Source organism: Humulus lupulus, chromosome 3 (assembly GCF_963169125.1).
Source record: "Humulus lupulus chromosome 3, drHumLupu1.1, whole genome shotgun sequence".
Classification (NCBI taxonomy): domain Eukaryota; kingdom Viridiplantae; phylum Streptophyta; class Magnoliopsida; order Rosales; family Cannabaceae; genus Humulus; species Humulus lupulus.
Window position 1 is genome coordinate 143,189,940 of NC_084795.1, and position 15,721 is coordinate 143,205,660.

At 37.7% G+C, this 15,721-nt stretch overlaps 1 protein-coding gene and 1 long non-coding RNA gene across 2 annotated transcripts; both read left to right on the forward strand.

Annotated features, from left to right (window-relative positions):
- The first annotated feature begins 11,208 nt into the window (after nt 1–11,208).
- Nucleotides 11,209–11,915, forward strand: LOC133825116 (uncharacterized). Its single transcript, XM_062258105.1, has 2 exons — nt 11,209–11,466; nt 11,544–11,915. The coding sequence occupies exons 1-2, from the start codon at nt 11,275–11,277 to the stop codon at nt 11,913–11,915; spliced, it is 564 nt and encodes a 187-aa protein (XP_062114089.1). The 5' UTR covers nt 11,209–11,274.
- Nucleotides 11,916–11,972: 57 nt separating this feature from the next.
- Nucleotides 11,973–12,955, forward strand: LOC133821390 (uncharacterized). Its single transcript, XR_009887533.1, has 4 exons — nt 11,973–12,139; nt 12,218–12,322; nt 12,407–12,575; nt 12,663–12,955. It is a non-coding gene; the product is annotated as an uncharacterized LOC133821390 (long non-coding RNA).
- Nucleotides 12,956–15,721: the final 2,766 nt, after the last annotated feature.

Consider the following 15,721-nt stretch of genomic DNA (forward strand, 5'->3'; position numbering starts at 1 on the left):
GCTAAGAAGAAAGAGTTATGGAAATCTAGCACCATTACCCGAAGTAGTAAAGCCACTACAACAAGAGTTGATCAATGTCGGAATAGAACTAATCATTGGTAAACTGGCTAACTTGTCCATCCAGTCAAGTTTGTTATAAGATATACGGACCGGGCTAGGGCATGATGACACATTAGTATCTTACATAGCTGCAGTCAAAGATGGCAAGGCCACAAATTTCTCTGTATCAGGATAGGGGTTCTTGAGATATAAGAACCGGGTATGCGTACAGAATGATCATGTAATTAAGATGAAGATTTTAGAAGAAGCACACAATACCCCATACTCAGTTCACCCAAGGTCGACCAAGATTACTCACAACCTTAAGGCAATGTATGGGTGGCCAGGAATGAAGAAAGATGTAGCGGAATATGTGTCTAAATGCTTAGTATGCCAATAAGTGAGAGCAGAACATCAGCAGCCTGCAGGCTTATTGCAACCGCTTAATATCCCATAATGGAAGTGGGAAGACATAGCCATGGATTTCGTGACAGGTCTACCATGAACAAATAAGCAGTACGACTTGGCTTAGGTAGTAGTAGATAGACTAACCAAGTAAGCTCACTTCCTGCCTGTCAAGACTAATACACAGCGGATCAGTAGGCAGACATTTATGTCCGAGAAATAGTACGACTGCATGGAATCCCTAAAACCCTCAAGATTTTGGGGAGGCTTGCAGCAAGCCATGGGTACCAACTTAAGTCTTAGTACGACATTTCATCCTCAGACCAATGGTCAGTCCGAGTGCACCATACAGATTTTAGAGGATATGTTACGCGATTGTGTACTCGATTTTGGAGGATCATGGAGTAAGTATTTTCCACTGATAGAATTCTCCTACAACAATAGCTACCAATCAACAATTGGGATGGCACCCTATGAGTTACTTTATAGAAGGAGGTGTCGATCGCCGTTACATTGAGACGAGGTAGGAGAAAGGCAACTTCTTGGACTTGAAGTTGTTAGATAAGCTCAGGATGTAGTAGCGCTAATTTGGAAGTGTATGCTCGCTGCTCAAAGCCGACAAAAAAGTTATGCAGATGCCAAATGGCATGATGTGGAATTCAAAGTCGGAGATCAAGTCTTCTTAAAGATATATCCTATGAAAGGTGTAAAGCGGTTTGGGAAGAAAGGCAAGCTTAGTCTCCGATTTATAGGTCCTTTTGGGATATTGGACAAGGTGGGAACAGTTGCATATAGATTAACCCTACCACTAGCTCTAGCAGATAGCGCAGATAGCCAAAATGTATTCCACATCTCGATGTTTAGTAGATATGTGTCAGACCCATCTCACGTCCTCAAGTACGATACGATAACACTCTAGAAAGACTTGAGTTACGAGGAACGACCGGTTAGCATCCTAGATAGAGGGATGATGAAATTACGATCTAACAATATTTTGATAGTCAAGGTCCTATGGAGTAATAGTTCTGAACGGGAGGCAATGTGGGAGTTGGAGGAATACATGTTAGCACGGTATCCGGAATTGTTTGGTAAGTAAATTTCGGGGACAAAATTCTCTTAAGTAGAGAAGAATTGTAGTGTCCCAGAATTATTACTTAGCTAGCTAGATAGTAGTATTAGTTATAATATGTATTTCCGTGGATTTTGGTTCATGCGGGGACTTAGTTGGACACTCAAAGAAACACTTATGGATTTTATAAGATTAACCTATAGTTTAGAAATATTACTTATAACATAAGGTTTGATTAATATTGCTGGTTCTAGAAATATATTTATTATAACGTAAGGTTTAGATAGAACTATTAAGAGCATGACACTTGTCATAATCATGTTTATAAGGATTTATGTATTTTGATAAATAGTTTAAATAAAAGAAAGATCTAGATCCTTCTAGCAACTGTTATGATCGTATTATGACTCAGTCAAAGCTGTTTACTCAATTCAAAATATGCTGAAAAAGAGCAAATACATGTTTGATATATCAACGTATGTCGATATATTGCAGCTATAGGGGCTGATATATCGCCTACGAAAGATACAGAAAACATGTCGACTTTGCTTGAACGTTCGAACGGGGCTCGAGAAAATGAACCAGGCGATATATCGTGCCTGGTGCTTTAATTTTTGAAAGTTTGGATTTTAAATTTTAAAAATAGCCTTAGCCACTTGGACCTGCCTTTGAACAATTTTGATCTAGTTCTGAGCGTCTGTTGAACGAAAATTCAATCTTTTTCATTTTATAATCATTTATTTATTCAAATTAAAAGTGTAATGCCCCAAATTTCCTAATAAGGTCTAGAACCTTGATTAGGAGGCCGGGAGGGCCATAATTGATTTACTATGCAATTTAATGCTTATATGCATGTTTATATGAATTATATTGTTATATGATGGTGAATGCATGCATATGGGAGTATTTATTATTATAAGGGTATTTTGGTAATTTGGCCGCTGTGGGCGTAATTGTGTATTTTGGGTGCATGGTTGTGATTAATTAATGTAGCCACATTATAAGGTGGATTGGTTCGAGCTAATTGGCATGAGACGATCATGAGATGTAAGTGTTCGGTCTAGTCATAACGGGTTTAAGTTCGGGGCTCGGGGTGAGTCTCGGGGTCATTTTGATGACTAGAACATTACCAGGGATAAAAGGGTATTAGGATATGATTTATTGGTATTTGGGAATATTGAGAATATCGGGAATTGGAGAGCGTTAATTATAATTAGCGAGATAGGCCGAAAAGGACGGTTTTACCCTCGGAAGACTTTAGAGGGATTTAATTGGCCTAGGGGCATTATGGTCATTTGACCTTAAGGATTTGTTTCAGCTATTAAGGCTTAGAAAGCTATAGAAAGTGTAATAAAACAGAGCATCATTATCCTCAACCTTCTCCTTCCGGTACACCATTTCTCCTTCATCTCCCTTTCAATTTTTGAGAGCCATCTTGAGGTATCAAGCTAGGAGATTAAAGGTGGGGGCTTAGGGCTTTGGTTCAGCAATTGAAGAGGGTTTAATCCCAAGTTGGAGGTGACCACTAAAGGACTAAAAGTTGATCGTTCTCAAGGGTCGTTCTTTTAATCATTCTAGCTCGACTTTGAGGTAAGGAAACTACACCCCATATGTGACATGCATGGCTGTGATTGATGCATGTTGGATGTTGATTGTGAACATTGATATCATAGTGTATGCTTGGCAGCTTTGCCCGTTTGCATATGATTATTATTGAGGTATGCTGGATGGTTAAATGTGATGCATGAGATGCACGAGAAACATGTGATTAGGGCATGCCATGAATGATGAATATGAGATTGGTTAGAGCTTGAGTCTCTGTGGTTGTGCTTGATCAATGTTATGCTCACAACTGTTAGGTAAGCATGCTGAATGTTCTACAATTGGGTGAATGACATATTGATAGCATTGCTTACTTGTGCATGGCACTGACTAATTAGTCAGATTTGGCAAAGGTGTTAGTATCAACTGTGAAGCTGTGACTCACTAGTCAGGTTCGGCAGTGGTACTGGGCACTGGTCACATTGCGCTTAGCGTGTATCACGCAAGCCATCAAAGATTAGATCTAATCGATTATCTGCATAGAATGACTCAAAGAGCATTAATGCCAGACCGACCTCAAGGGTCGATGAACATTATAAGCGCTTGAAGGTTAGAGGCTTACCCAACAACCACCCTTCCATTTGAATTAGTGACTTGCTTGTCAGTCACTCAGTATGGTTTACCAGAACCTATTGAAGGTTAGAGGCTTACCCAACAGCCACCCTTCCACTTGAATTAGTGACTCGCTTGTCGGTCACTCAGTATGGTTTACCAGAACCTCAAGTGTTGCGACACTCATCTGATTAGGATTGACTTGATAGTCCTCCAATCAGAAGGCCAGGATTTCTTATCTGGATACCCCAGCATTTGTTGGAATCCATTTGCATGCTGAATTGAGCTATGATTGCTAGGCATGCCTGATATGATTTGATATCATGATATGACTGTTTATGAGCATATGAGTTTTCTTGCTGGGCTTCGGCTCACGGGTGCTTTGTGGTGCAGGTAAAGGAAAAAGGAAGCTGGACCATCCTTGAGTTGGAGAGCTTAGGTGATGACGTGTACATATGCAGCTGCTCGTCCGCCACGGCCGAGGTTTAAAGTGGAACTAGGGTTACACCCTGTTTTGCCGCTTAGAACGGGCTGTTGTAAACACTTTCTTGTAATAGACTCTGAAATTATATTTTTGGGATCCCAATGTATATATTAAACATTCTAGTGAAACGTTATATCTTAACCAAAATGTTTAATCCCTAAACCGTTAATCATACTTAGTTCACGTTTTTGGCCAAATGACTCGATTAGCGAGTTTAGCACTGTTTACAAGGCACACCGTAACGGTCCCTGGAGTTGGGGCGTTACAACTTGGTATTAGAGCGAGCCAAGGTTTATGGTTCCTGAAGACAAGCTGGGCATGTACACTCATCACTGAAGATAGCTTCACTCAAGGAATGGTAACTATCCCTGTAGCTATGTGCATAGCTGTTTAAATAGAATGTAAATGCTTTACCTGCACATTGTATTAGGGAGCATGAGATTCTGATAGAGCTTGGCTCTTTATTATATGATAATATGCTCCGTGAATATTTATATGACTGTGATCATATGATTACCTGCTCTGTGAATATATATAAAATTATGTTCTTGCATGCTGGAGTTGAGGCATGGTGTGAATGTTGGAGGGGCAAGGATTATGAGTAATGTATGAATGCCATGGGCATGTTTGTAGCATAGCAAGTGGTTTATGATTGTGGTGTGGTAAGATTTATCCCATGGGGGAAGCCCTTGATATGCTTATTGTGATTAATGGATCAAGTTATTGACTGCAGATTGAATCAACAGGTTTATATTCAAGGCAGATTATGAGGCCTGGTGATAGTTATACAGGGGCTGGGAGTTACAGCCAGGGTATTGGTTCTTCATCTGCATCTATGAATGTTCAGCAGACGCTTTCAGATTTGCAATTAAGACTGCAGAGGCAGGAGGAAGAGATCAGGTATTTGAAGCAACAGCGGAGTCTGTTGGGTAGTACCTTTTCCTCTGCTATGCCAGGAGTGGCATCAACTTTGGCTCAGCCCTGGGTTGAGAGTAGATGGGAATTCCTCTATGGAAGATTCCTGAAGTTTTATCCTCCAGTCTTTGAGGGAGGCCTAGATCCATTCAGAGCTGAGCAATGGATGGGCATGATCAGTTCCATTCTTGATAGTATGGGGCTGGTGAGTCACGATAGGGTGATCTGTGCTACATGTGTGCTGCGGGATGATGCCCGGACGTGGTGGGAGGTAGTATCCCAGACACGAGCCACAGCTGTGATGGATTGGAAAGAATTTAGGCAGCTCTTTAATGAGAAGTATTATTGTGATGTAGCTAAGACTGCCAAGATGAATGAGTTTTTGAATTTTGTTCAGGGTAATGCATCAGAGACTGAGTATGTTACTGAATTTGATGGGTTGGCCAAGTTTTCCTTAGATATGGTACCCATAGATATAGCTCGGAAGGAAAGGTTTATTCAGGGGTTGAATCCTGGAATAGCTCAGGGCATCAGAGTTGCCCCAGTGCATGAAGTCTCTACCTATGCTCAGGTGGTAGAGAAGGCTCTTGCTGTTGAGAGTATACTGGTTGGGCAGCAGAGTGCTGTGGAGCACGGAGCCCAGATAGTGGTATCTCCACTTATTGGAACAAGTAACAAGGAAGGTTGGAAGACATATCCGATATGCTCTCGGTGCAAGAGGCATCACCTTATAGTATGCCGAACAAGGGCATGTTTCTTATGTGACATGGTTGGGCATTTCAAGAAGGATTGCCCAAGGCTAAGTGAGTGTGAGAAAAAGTGGATAGACAGCTCGATTCCAACTCGAGTGTTTATTATAGGGCAATCAGAGTCTGAGACTGAGACTAGTTCCTCGGGGGTGACAGGTCAGTTTTCTAGTTCTGAGTTTTGAATTATGCTGTTTGGCTTTGGTGCCATGCTATTCTTTTGTTGGTATGTATATTGAGAAGGGTATATTGATGGTATATGTAGATCACATGGTTATGTTGTGATGGGAAATGTAAGATGGTATTGGCAATTCAAGAGATGAGTTGGATTATGGAAATGACTCATCAGGGATTTTGATAAAGCTGGTTATGACAGGCTTTTGTTTGATCCAGGGTTTGGATTGGTTAAGTAATTAAAGAGTAGTCTTGAATGGCAAGGAAAGTGTAGTAATTCTTGGGCTTGAGAGAGTGGAGAGCCTTGTGTTGGTTAGTTTGGTGTATGATTCTGTATGTCTATGATACTTGTAGTGAGAGCTAGAGTTTGTGCAAGGAAATGCATGGAACTCTTAGCTAGCGTGATGGATATCACCTGGATTGTACCATTGAGATCAGGACAGACTGGGCTAGTCTGTGGGTTCTGAATGTGTTCCCAGGTGGTCTACCAGGGCTCCTTTTTATGAAAAGAGACTAGAATGGTGATTGGTTTAGTACCAAAAATATAATCAGATGTAATTATTGTTTTGAGTGGCTCAGTGGAGTTATAAGAATTAAAGGGTTAGTTGCTGAGTAAGATGGAATTCTTTAAGGTGGATCTTGGATCTGGTTAAGACCAGTTAGAGATCAGAGAGAGGAAATTATGTAAAAGATTGTGCTGGTATTAGGTTAGAGCACTGTGAGTGCTGAACATGTCTTGAGAATTGGTTAATGCTAAGTGTTGATAAATCAGATGAATAGTTCATTCAAAGGTTTAATTTGAATGGGATTTGTGATCGTCTTGGACGATGGTTTAGTGGTGTCCTCTACGGAGAATTACCAAGAACGAAGAGTGCCTTGGGAACAGGAGTGTCCATGGATGGTAAAGATATTTCAGGTGCCTTGGGGAAGTGTGCTGGGTCCTTTATAGACCAAGATCAGTTAGTGGATTGTTATGACGGCCCAGTAGTTGAGAAAAGTGATTGCCTATGTAACATATTGATTAAGGGATTTGACCAGAACTAGAGTGGAGTTTCTGGTGGGCCAGGTGGCCAGTTTATTGTTTGAGATCATTATCTCAAGAAAGATAAAAGGAAAGATGGTTAAGTGAGCCACATATAGGAAAGATTGTATGGAAAGCTTTAGCTGGATTAGCTAAGAGTTGTATGGTGACAGATATGAATTTATTATGGTATAGAGATCAGACTTGGGATCCGATGGACATTGAGATTTACTGAGAGATTTTGGACGAACCTCATGCTATTCTTTTGTTCTTTTCATTTAGGCATCGTGGAAAGATAACGGGTTATGAAAGTTTTATGGTGATGGCCTGGGATGAAGAGGAAAGTAATGAGACACGTGTAAAGTTCTTAACCTGTTAGCAGGTCAAGACAGAATATCAAGAAACAGCAAGGCCATTACAGCCTTTGGGTACTTCATATTGGGAATAAGAGGGCATCACAGTGAGTTCCGTGATGGGATTCCCAGGTTGATGGATCGGTATGAATTGGTATTAAGTCATTGTGGACCGGTAGTCCAAGTGAGTTCATGTTATCACTAAGGGTAAGTGAATAATATGACTGATCAGTGTTCGAAGCTCTTTGTGAGACGGATAGAGAGCCTTCGTGAACTCAAGGTCTATCTTATTCGATGAAGACTTTATTGTGACTTCCAGGTTTTGGAAGGGTTAGGATGGCGATGAGTATATAGACGGAACTCAGTACAGATTATTACTCTCAGACTGGTGGTAAATCGGAGAGAGAGGGTTATCCAATAATTATTGGAGGAACATCTTATAAGATGAATGCGTTGATGTATATCTGGATCCTGAGGTGGTTCAGGGGATTTATAAGATTGCTGGAGCTTGAATTTTGGTTGCTCATTTCTCAGAATAAATGGAAAAGTATTATTGAACTGGAAAGTAGGAATGTGGAAATTCCAGGTAGGAGAATGTAGTTTCTCTAAGGTATCACCATGGGAAAAGGGATGAGGAATTAAGATAAGTTAAGCTCTAGTTTGTTTCAGCAGTTGGATTCTGATTGGGTCTGAATAGGGTGACTCTGAAACAACTTTATTTTTGGCACTGGCAGTTGTATACAGTGAGTTATGTACTTCCATGTGGTGGACATGGGTTAAAGGAATTAATAAATTGAGTTATGAAAATCTGAAGGTTAAGGTTAAGTATTCCGGTAAGGAATAGCCAGTTCAGATTGTGACATAAGTAACGAGATTCTATTGAACTTAATGTACCTTGGGTTAAGGTAAGGCTATAGAAATACTGAAGTCAAGGAATGACTTAAGGAAATTTATGTCAAGTGAGTGAAATTCTGGTTCCGAGCTGTTGAGTAAATTTCGAGGACAAAATTTCTGTAATGAGGGGATAGTTGTAATGCCCCAAATTTCCTAATAAGGTTTAGAACCTTGATTAGGAGGCCCATAATTGATTTACTATGCAATTTAATGCTTATATGCATGTTTACATGAATTATATTATTATATGATGGTGAATGCATGCATATGGGAGTATTTATTATTATAAGGGTATTTTGGTAATTTGGGCGCTATGGGCGTAATTGTGTATTTTGGGTGCATGGTTGTGATTAATTAATGTAGCCACATTATAAGGTGGATTGGTTCGAGCGAATCGGCATGAGACGATCATGAGATGTAAGTGTTCGGTCTAGTCATAACGAGTTTAAGTTCGGGGCTCAGGGTGAGTCTCGGGGTCATTTTGATGACTAGAACATTACCGGGGATAAAAGGGTAATGGGATATGGTTTATTGGTATTTGGGAATATTGTGAATAGCGGGAATTGGAGAGCATTAATTATAATTAACGAGATAGGCGGAAAAGGACGGTTTTACCCTCGGAAGACTTTAGAGGGATTTAATTGGCCTAGGGACATTATGGTCATTTGACCTTAAGGATTTGTTTCAGCTATTAAGGCTTAGAAAGTTGTAGAAAGTGTAATAAAATAGAGCATCATTATCCTCAACCTTCTCCTTCCGGTACACCATTTCTCCTTCATCCCCCTTTCAATTTTTGAGAGCCATCTTGAGGTATCAAGCTAGGAGATTAAAGGTGGGGGCTTAAGGCTTTGGTTCAGCAATTGAAGAGGGTTTAATCCCAAGTTGGATGTGACCGCTAAAGGACTAAAAGTTGATCGTTCTCAAGGGTCGTTCTTTTAATCATTCTAGCTCGACTTTGAGGTAAGGAAACTACACCCCATATGTGACATGCATGGCTGTGATTGATGCATGTTGGATGTTGACTGTGAACATTGATAGTATAGTGTATGCTTGGCAGCTTTGCCCGTTTGCATATGATTATTATTGAGGTATGCAGAATGGTTAAATGTGATGAACACTACTACAATTTGGACATCAGCCATCGGACATAAGAGGTCGGTTCTCTTTAAACCGACTTAATACATGTTCATAAGTCGGTTTACACAGAACCGACCTATCATGTATGTCCAAGGTAAGCATGGGAAGTCGGTTACGCGAGAACCGACCTACTATGTGGACATGGTAGGTCGGTTCTGTGTGAACCGACCTCCCATGCTTGTAGAAGACATAATAGGTCGGTTCATGCAAAAACAACCTACCATGTTGTCATGGTAGGTCAGTTCTTTGTCGACCGACCTACCATGTCCTACCTTGCTGACATGGTAGGTCGCTACTATGTGAACCGACTTATCATGTCACATTGTAAGAAATTTAAAATATTTTAATTTATTTAAACTATAAATATATATCTATATGTAAGCTATTAGTGTATGAAACGATTGTAAGAAATTTATATTAATTAATTTTACATTATAATGTTTTGTAATATAGATAAATAAATTAAATTAATATATTTTAAAATTTTAATAATGTACAAACAAATTAGAGTATCTTTAACACTATATTTGTGTAATAATGACACACAATCGAACTAACATGTCATTTAAAAAATTATTTAAGAAACTACTCTTATCAAATTTTTATTTATTTATTTTAAATTGTAAATATTATTAAATTAAAATATTTTTTATTTATAAAATATATTTATAATGTAATATTAACAAATATAAATTTTACATTATTTGAATTTAAAATATATTAATTTATTTAAAAAATACATATATAAAATTTATTTGGGTATGAAATAAGTATAAAAAATATATAATTATTAATATTACATATATTATAATATTTGAAATATAAATAAATTAATAAATTATTTGTAATTAAAAAAATTTATTTCATTTTTATAAACAAGAAAATATTTTAATTTAATAATAGTGATAATTTAACATAAAAAAAAAATTATAACATAATTTAATGTATCTCTTTAATAATATTTTAGAGGACATGGTAGGTCGGTTGTGTGGAAAATGACTTCTCATGTGACATGGTAGGTCGGTTGTGTAGAACCGACCTATCATGTCATTATAAAAATACATTATTAAATATACTCTAATTTGTTTATATTATTGAAAATTTAAAAGTCATTTCCCACCACCCAATTCCGACCTACCCTTGGAGATGCCATTGTATGTTGTAAACTATATGTACTTGGATTCTTTTTTATCCTTCATTATATTTTATTACTAAATTTCTGAAATTAAATATCGCAGGATGACCTTCTAGATCAAAGAAATGAGGGGACACTTGTAGAAGTTGGGACAAACGATATATTGACACAAGTGTTAGGGAAACAGGAGCATCCTGGTAGAGTAAGAGGCCAAAGTCGTGGCGTTACACAAAGAGACTACTTTTTGAAGCCAGCAGGAGGTTTTAGTGGACTTCAACAATATCAATTTCAATTTCAACAACACCAATCGCAAAACTACTTAGATGACTTTAAAAAGTTAGAGCAATCGTTTGAGCAAAGACTACGTAGTCAAGCTGAACAATTTGAAGCAGAACGAAAACGAGAAAGAGAAGAACGAGAACGAGAAAGAGAAGAACGAGAACGAGAACGAGAGTTGTTTTTGACAAAGTTTACAGAATTAGCAAATCAAATTTAATCATTAAAAGGAAGTGAAGTGAGTTTGCCTACGATAGTTTCACCATCAAGTGAGACCCCTACACCAATGGAGATGGTAAACAAGTCTTTAATTTCTTCAAAAGTATTTTATTCTTCACCTATTTATATTATTATTGAAGAAAATATCTATCATGACATAAATATTATTATTTTCCTCATCTTGAGCCTGTAGGATAATCAGAAGTCTAGATTATTGGCAGAAAATGGTGATACTGTTGCTATTGGACGAATAATGGCAACAAGCGGAACAATTCATTGTGTTGACTTAAGAGAGGGTAACTATCGTGTGCGGGTGGATGAGTGCTGCAATAATGATGCTAAACTTATTTTTCCTATTAAGGATGAGATCATTTTTGTACGTCATGCTGTCGGTTACTTTGTTGAGTGGCCATCTCATCTGATCATTCCATACGATTCAAATTTGGTAAGATATTAACAAATAGTTATATTTACTGATTAAATTATTTTTCAAGACTAACATGTGTTACTTTCATGTTGAAGCTACCTAAGAAGACAAAGAAGCAAAAAAGAAATAGTTCACCAATACCTAATGCCCCAATGACACAAGACAAGTCTCATCCTTCCCAAAGACTTCCTAGTCAAAATGAAGTAGTGTCAAGTAAAGCTAGTGCCCCGATACTCTTCAAGATTCCTAGTGGGGTTCCTCACTCTCTCAAGTGTTTATTAACTACTGTGAAGTATGTGGAGCCAAGTTTCATGGTCAAAGTTCTGATGGATTTCGAGATATTAGGTCATGAGAATGATTTATATATCTCACAAGAAGATATAGTCCACTTTGGCTTAATGGAGGAGATTGGAGCATCATGTATATCATTATATATCAGGTATCAAAGATTTTTAAAACCATTATAAGTTTGTAGATAACTTATTTTATAAATTTAACAAAGATATATATTTTTATGTAGGATTTTATACTTCCAATTAGTGAAAAGAGAGATCAGTCACTTTTTTCGTTTTGTTGAGCCAATTTGGTTATCAAATGTTGGATCTACTGAAGAAGAACGAGTTGAATGGATATCAAAGCGTATGATTGATTCAAATCCAGGTCAAATGTGGTTGTTGCCATATCATAAGGGGTAAGTTTTTTTACTTTTAGTATTTTGTTAGTGATTATATATAATATTAATAATGAAATATTTTTGTGTTTCTGTTAGAAATCATTGGATGCTTAAAATAATGGATTTTGATCACCAATTGTGCTATTTCCTGGATTCTCTTGACAATTTTCCACCAGATGAAATCAAATCTCTCATTTCTTGGTAATAATCTAACCAATTAACTATAAACTCTTAAATTCATTTAAAAATTAACAACATATAAATGCTTATGTTTTTATTGCATAGTGTTTTTCAACATTTGCGCACAAATAATGCGAAAACTAAGGAAGTCGCATGGAGAACTGTTAAGTGTCCTCGTCAACCATGAAGATCAGTACAATGTGGATTCTATGTTATGAGGATGATGAAAGACTTCGTGACAAATGAGTTTTCAATGCGATGGCTAACTAGTAAAGTAAGTGAAAATATTTATTATTAAAGTTATAGCTTTACCTCAAGATTAAGTATATTAATTCAACTCACGCAAGAAATTTTGTTTTAGTGTGGCGGGAAGAATTCTTACACAAAGGATGAGATCAATGAAGTACGTGAAGAATGGGCACAATGCGTTATGGATTTGATGAGTACTACATAAGTCTACTCACTTTTGTTTACTTAGACTTTTAAAGAGATATACTTAGAATAACTTAGACTTTCTTAGAGATACACACACTTTTATTGTCTAACTATAGTTTACACTTTTGTTGCTTATATGAGTAATTTTGTAATTAACTTAAGACTCATCATTATTTTGGATATTTAATTCAAATTCTAGTATTTTATATTACTGTGATATATGTTTTGTTTTGTTATGTTTGTTTGTATAAAAAACAGGATTTGTTTTGGCATAATACACTTTTCATGAAAAACAAAAAACACCATAAGTCGGTTGGGAACCGACTTACCCTGTTTTACACTAGAGGTCGGTGTGCCAGACCGACCTATCATGATTTACACTAGAGGTCAGTTTGCAACTGACTTACCCTGTTTTACACCATATGTCGGTGTGCAACCGACCTACCATGTTTTGCACTAGAGGTCGGTGTGCAACTGACCTACCATGGCTTACACCAGAGGTCAGTTGGCGCCAAACCGACCTCTAGTGTAAAACATGGTAGGTCGGTTTGCAACCGACTTACCATGTCTTACACCATACGTCGGTTTGCAACCGACCTACCATGTCTTACACTAGAGGTCGGTTTGGCGCCAACCGACCTACCATGTTTTTACATCATAAGTCACTGCATGGGAAGTCAGTTCACAACCGACTTATGAACATTCAGAAGTCGGTTTTTAACCGACTTATCGTGTAATTTTTGTAGTAGTGACATGAGATGCACGAGAAACATGTGATTAGGGCATGCCATGAATAATGAATATGAGATTGGTCAGAGCTTGAGTCTCTGTGGTTGTGCTTGATCAATGTTATGCTCACAACTGTTAGGTAAGCATGCTGAATGTTCTACAATTGGGTGAATGACATATTGATAGCATTGCTTACTTGTGCATGGCACTGACTAATTAGTCAGATTTGGCAAAGGTGTTAGTATCAACTGTGAGGCTGTGACTCACTAGTCAGGTTCGGCAGTCGTACTGGGCACTGGTCACATTGCGCTTAGCGTGTATCACGCAAGCCATCAAAGATTAGATCTAATCAATTATCTGCATTGAATGACTAAAAGAGCATTAATGCCAGACCGACCTCAAGGGTCGATGAACATTATAAGCGCTTGAAGGTTAGAGGCTTACCCAACAGCCACCCTTCCATTTGAATTAGTGACTTGCTTGTCAGTCACTCAGTATGGTTTACCAGAACCTATTAAAGGTTAGAGGCTTACCCAACAGCCACCTTTCCACTTGAATTAGTGACTCGCTTGTCGGTCGCTCAGTATGGTTTACCAGAACCTCAAGTGTTGCGACACTCATCTGATTAGGATTGACTTGATAGTCCTCCAATCAGAAGGCAAGGATTTCTTATCCTGGATACCCCAGCATTTGTTGGAATCCATTTGCATGCTGAATTGAGCTATGATTGCTAGGCATGCCAGATATGATTTGATATCATGATATGACTGTTTATGAGCATATGAGTTTTCTTGCTGGGCTTCGGCTCACGGATGCTTTGTGGTGCAGGTAAAGGAAAAAGGAAGCTGGACAATCCTTGAGTTGGAGAGCTTAGGTGATGACGTGTACATATGCAGCTGCTCGTCCGCCACGACCGAGGTTTAAAGTGGAACTAGGGTTACACCCTGTTTTGTCGCTTTGAACGGCCTGTTGTAAACACTTTCTTGTAATAGACTCTGAAATTATATTTTTGGGATCCCAATGTATATATTAAACGTTCTAGTGAAACGTTACATCTTAACCAAAATGTTTAATCCCTAAACTGCTAATCATACTTAGTTCACGTTTTTGGCCAAATGACTCGATTAGCTAGTTTAGCACTTTTTTACAAGGCACATCGTAACGGTCCTTGGAGTTGGGGCGTTACAAAAAGGGGTTAGTTTCACTCCTTGAACTCTATAAATAGGAACTAGTACTCAGCCATTTTCTTCATTCTTTAAGTAGTCTCTAGAGCCTCCAAGTTTCTAGTGTTACCATAGAGAGAAACACTTGGGTTTTTGGGTTAAAAGCTTTGTCATTCTAAGCTTTTCAAAACACTTGGGAAGTGAGATATAGTGAGATTTTTGTATCAAGGTTCAGATCAATTCATAAGATCATTCAAGGTATTCTTATCCCTAAGTTCAATTATTTATGGTTCTTTAGTTTTGTTTGATTTTCTTTCCAGATCCTAACTCTTGTTTATGATTCTTGATTAGGTGCTTAAGTTTCTTGACACTTAAGGTTCTTCTTGGTAAGTTTCTTCTTTGATGGTTCAGTTTTCTTTTCATCTCTTTTCTTTAGAAACTCACCATTCTTATTCTTGGTTTTAGGAGTGTTCCAATCCTGTTCTTGTCTCCATATCCCGGTTTTTTGGTAAGGAAAATAGGATAGATTTTATGTGTTTATGTGTTTATATGTTTATGTTATGATATGTTTTATGCTATGTTGTATATTTAAATATGTCTTGTAGTCATTTGGGGCTTATAGTTGCTTAGATATCAAACCCCAAGAATTTTTATCATTTTCATGGTTTAGAGTTATGATTTACCCTACCTACCTCGATTAGTAGACAGAGGACCTAGATGGGTTATCATATACTACCGTGTGATCTAACCTACCTCGATTAGTAGACATAGGACCTAGATGATTTATCACATGCCATGTTAATGAGTTAATGGCCATTAATATTGTAGTCCTATATGTTATATGTTATTATAGTATATGTTTATGATAAAGTCTTATGTTTATGATTTATGATTTATGTGTTAGTAGATTTTCCTTGGGGGGGCATTAGGCTCATTCCTTTACTTTTAGCTTGATGCAGGAAAATGGGTATGGAAGGCGGATAGATTTATGGCAGCTTGTCTTGTGTGTTAACAATGAATGGATTGACAGGACTGAGTGATGATCGAGGGTGAATTTATTTTTAAGTCTTTTAAATTATGTTTCTTTTGTAAT

What these genes read in the sequence shown, in the direction of transcription:
- LOC133825116 (XM_062258105.1), top strand. Translation starts at nt 11,275, where the DNA reads ATGGCAACAAGCGGAACAATTCATTGTGTTGACTTAAGAGAGGGTAAC. An exon ending in TTCCATACGATTCAAATTTG is followed by an intron (nt 11,467 to 11,543) that starts GTAAGATATTAA and finishes TTCATGTTGAAG; the next exon opens with CTACCTAAGAAGACAAAGAA.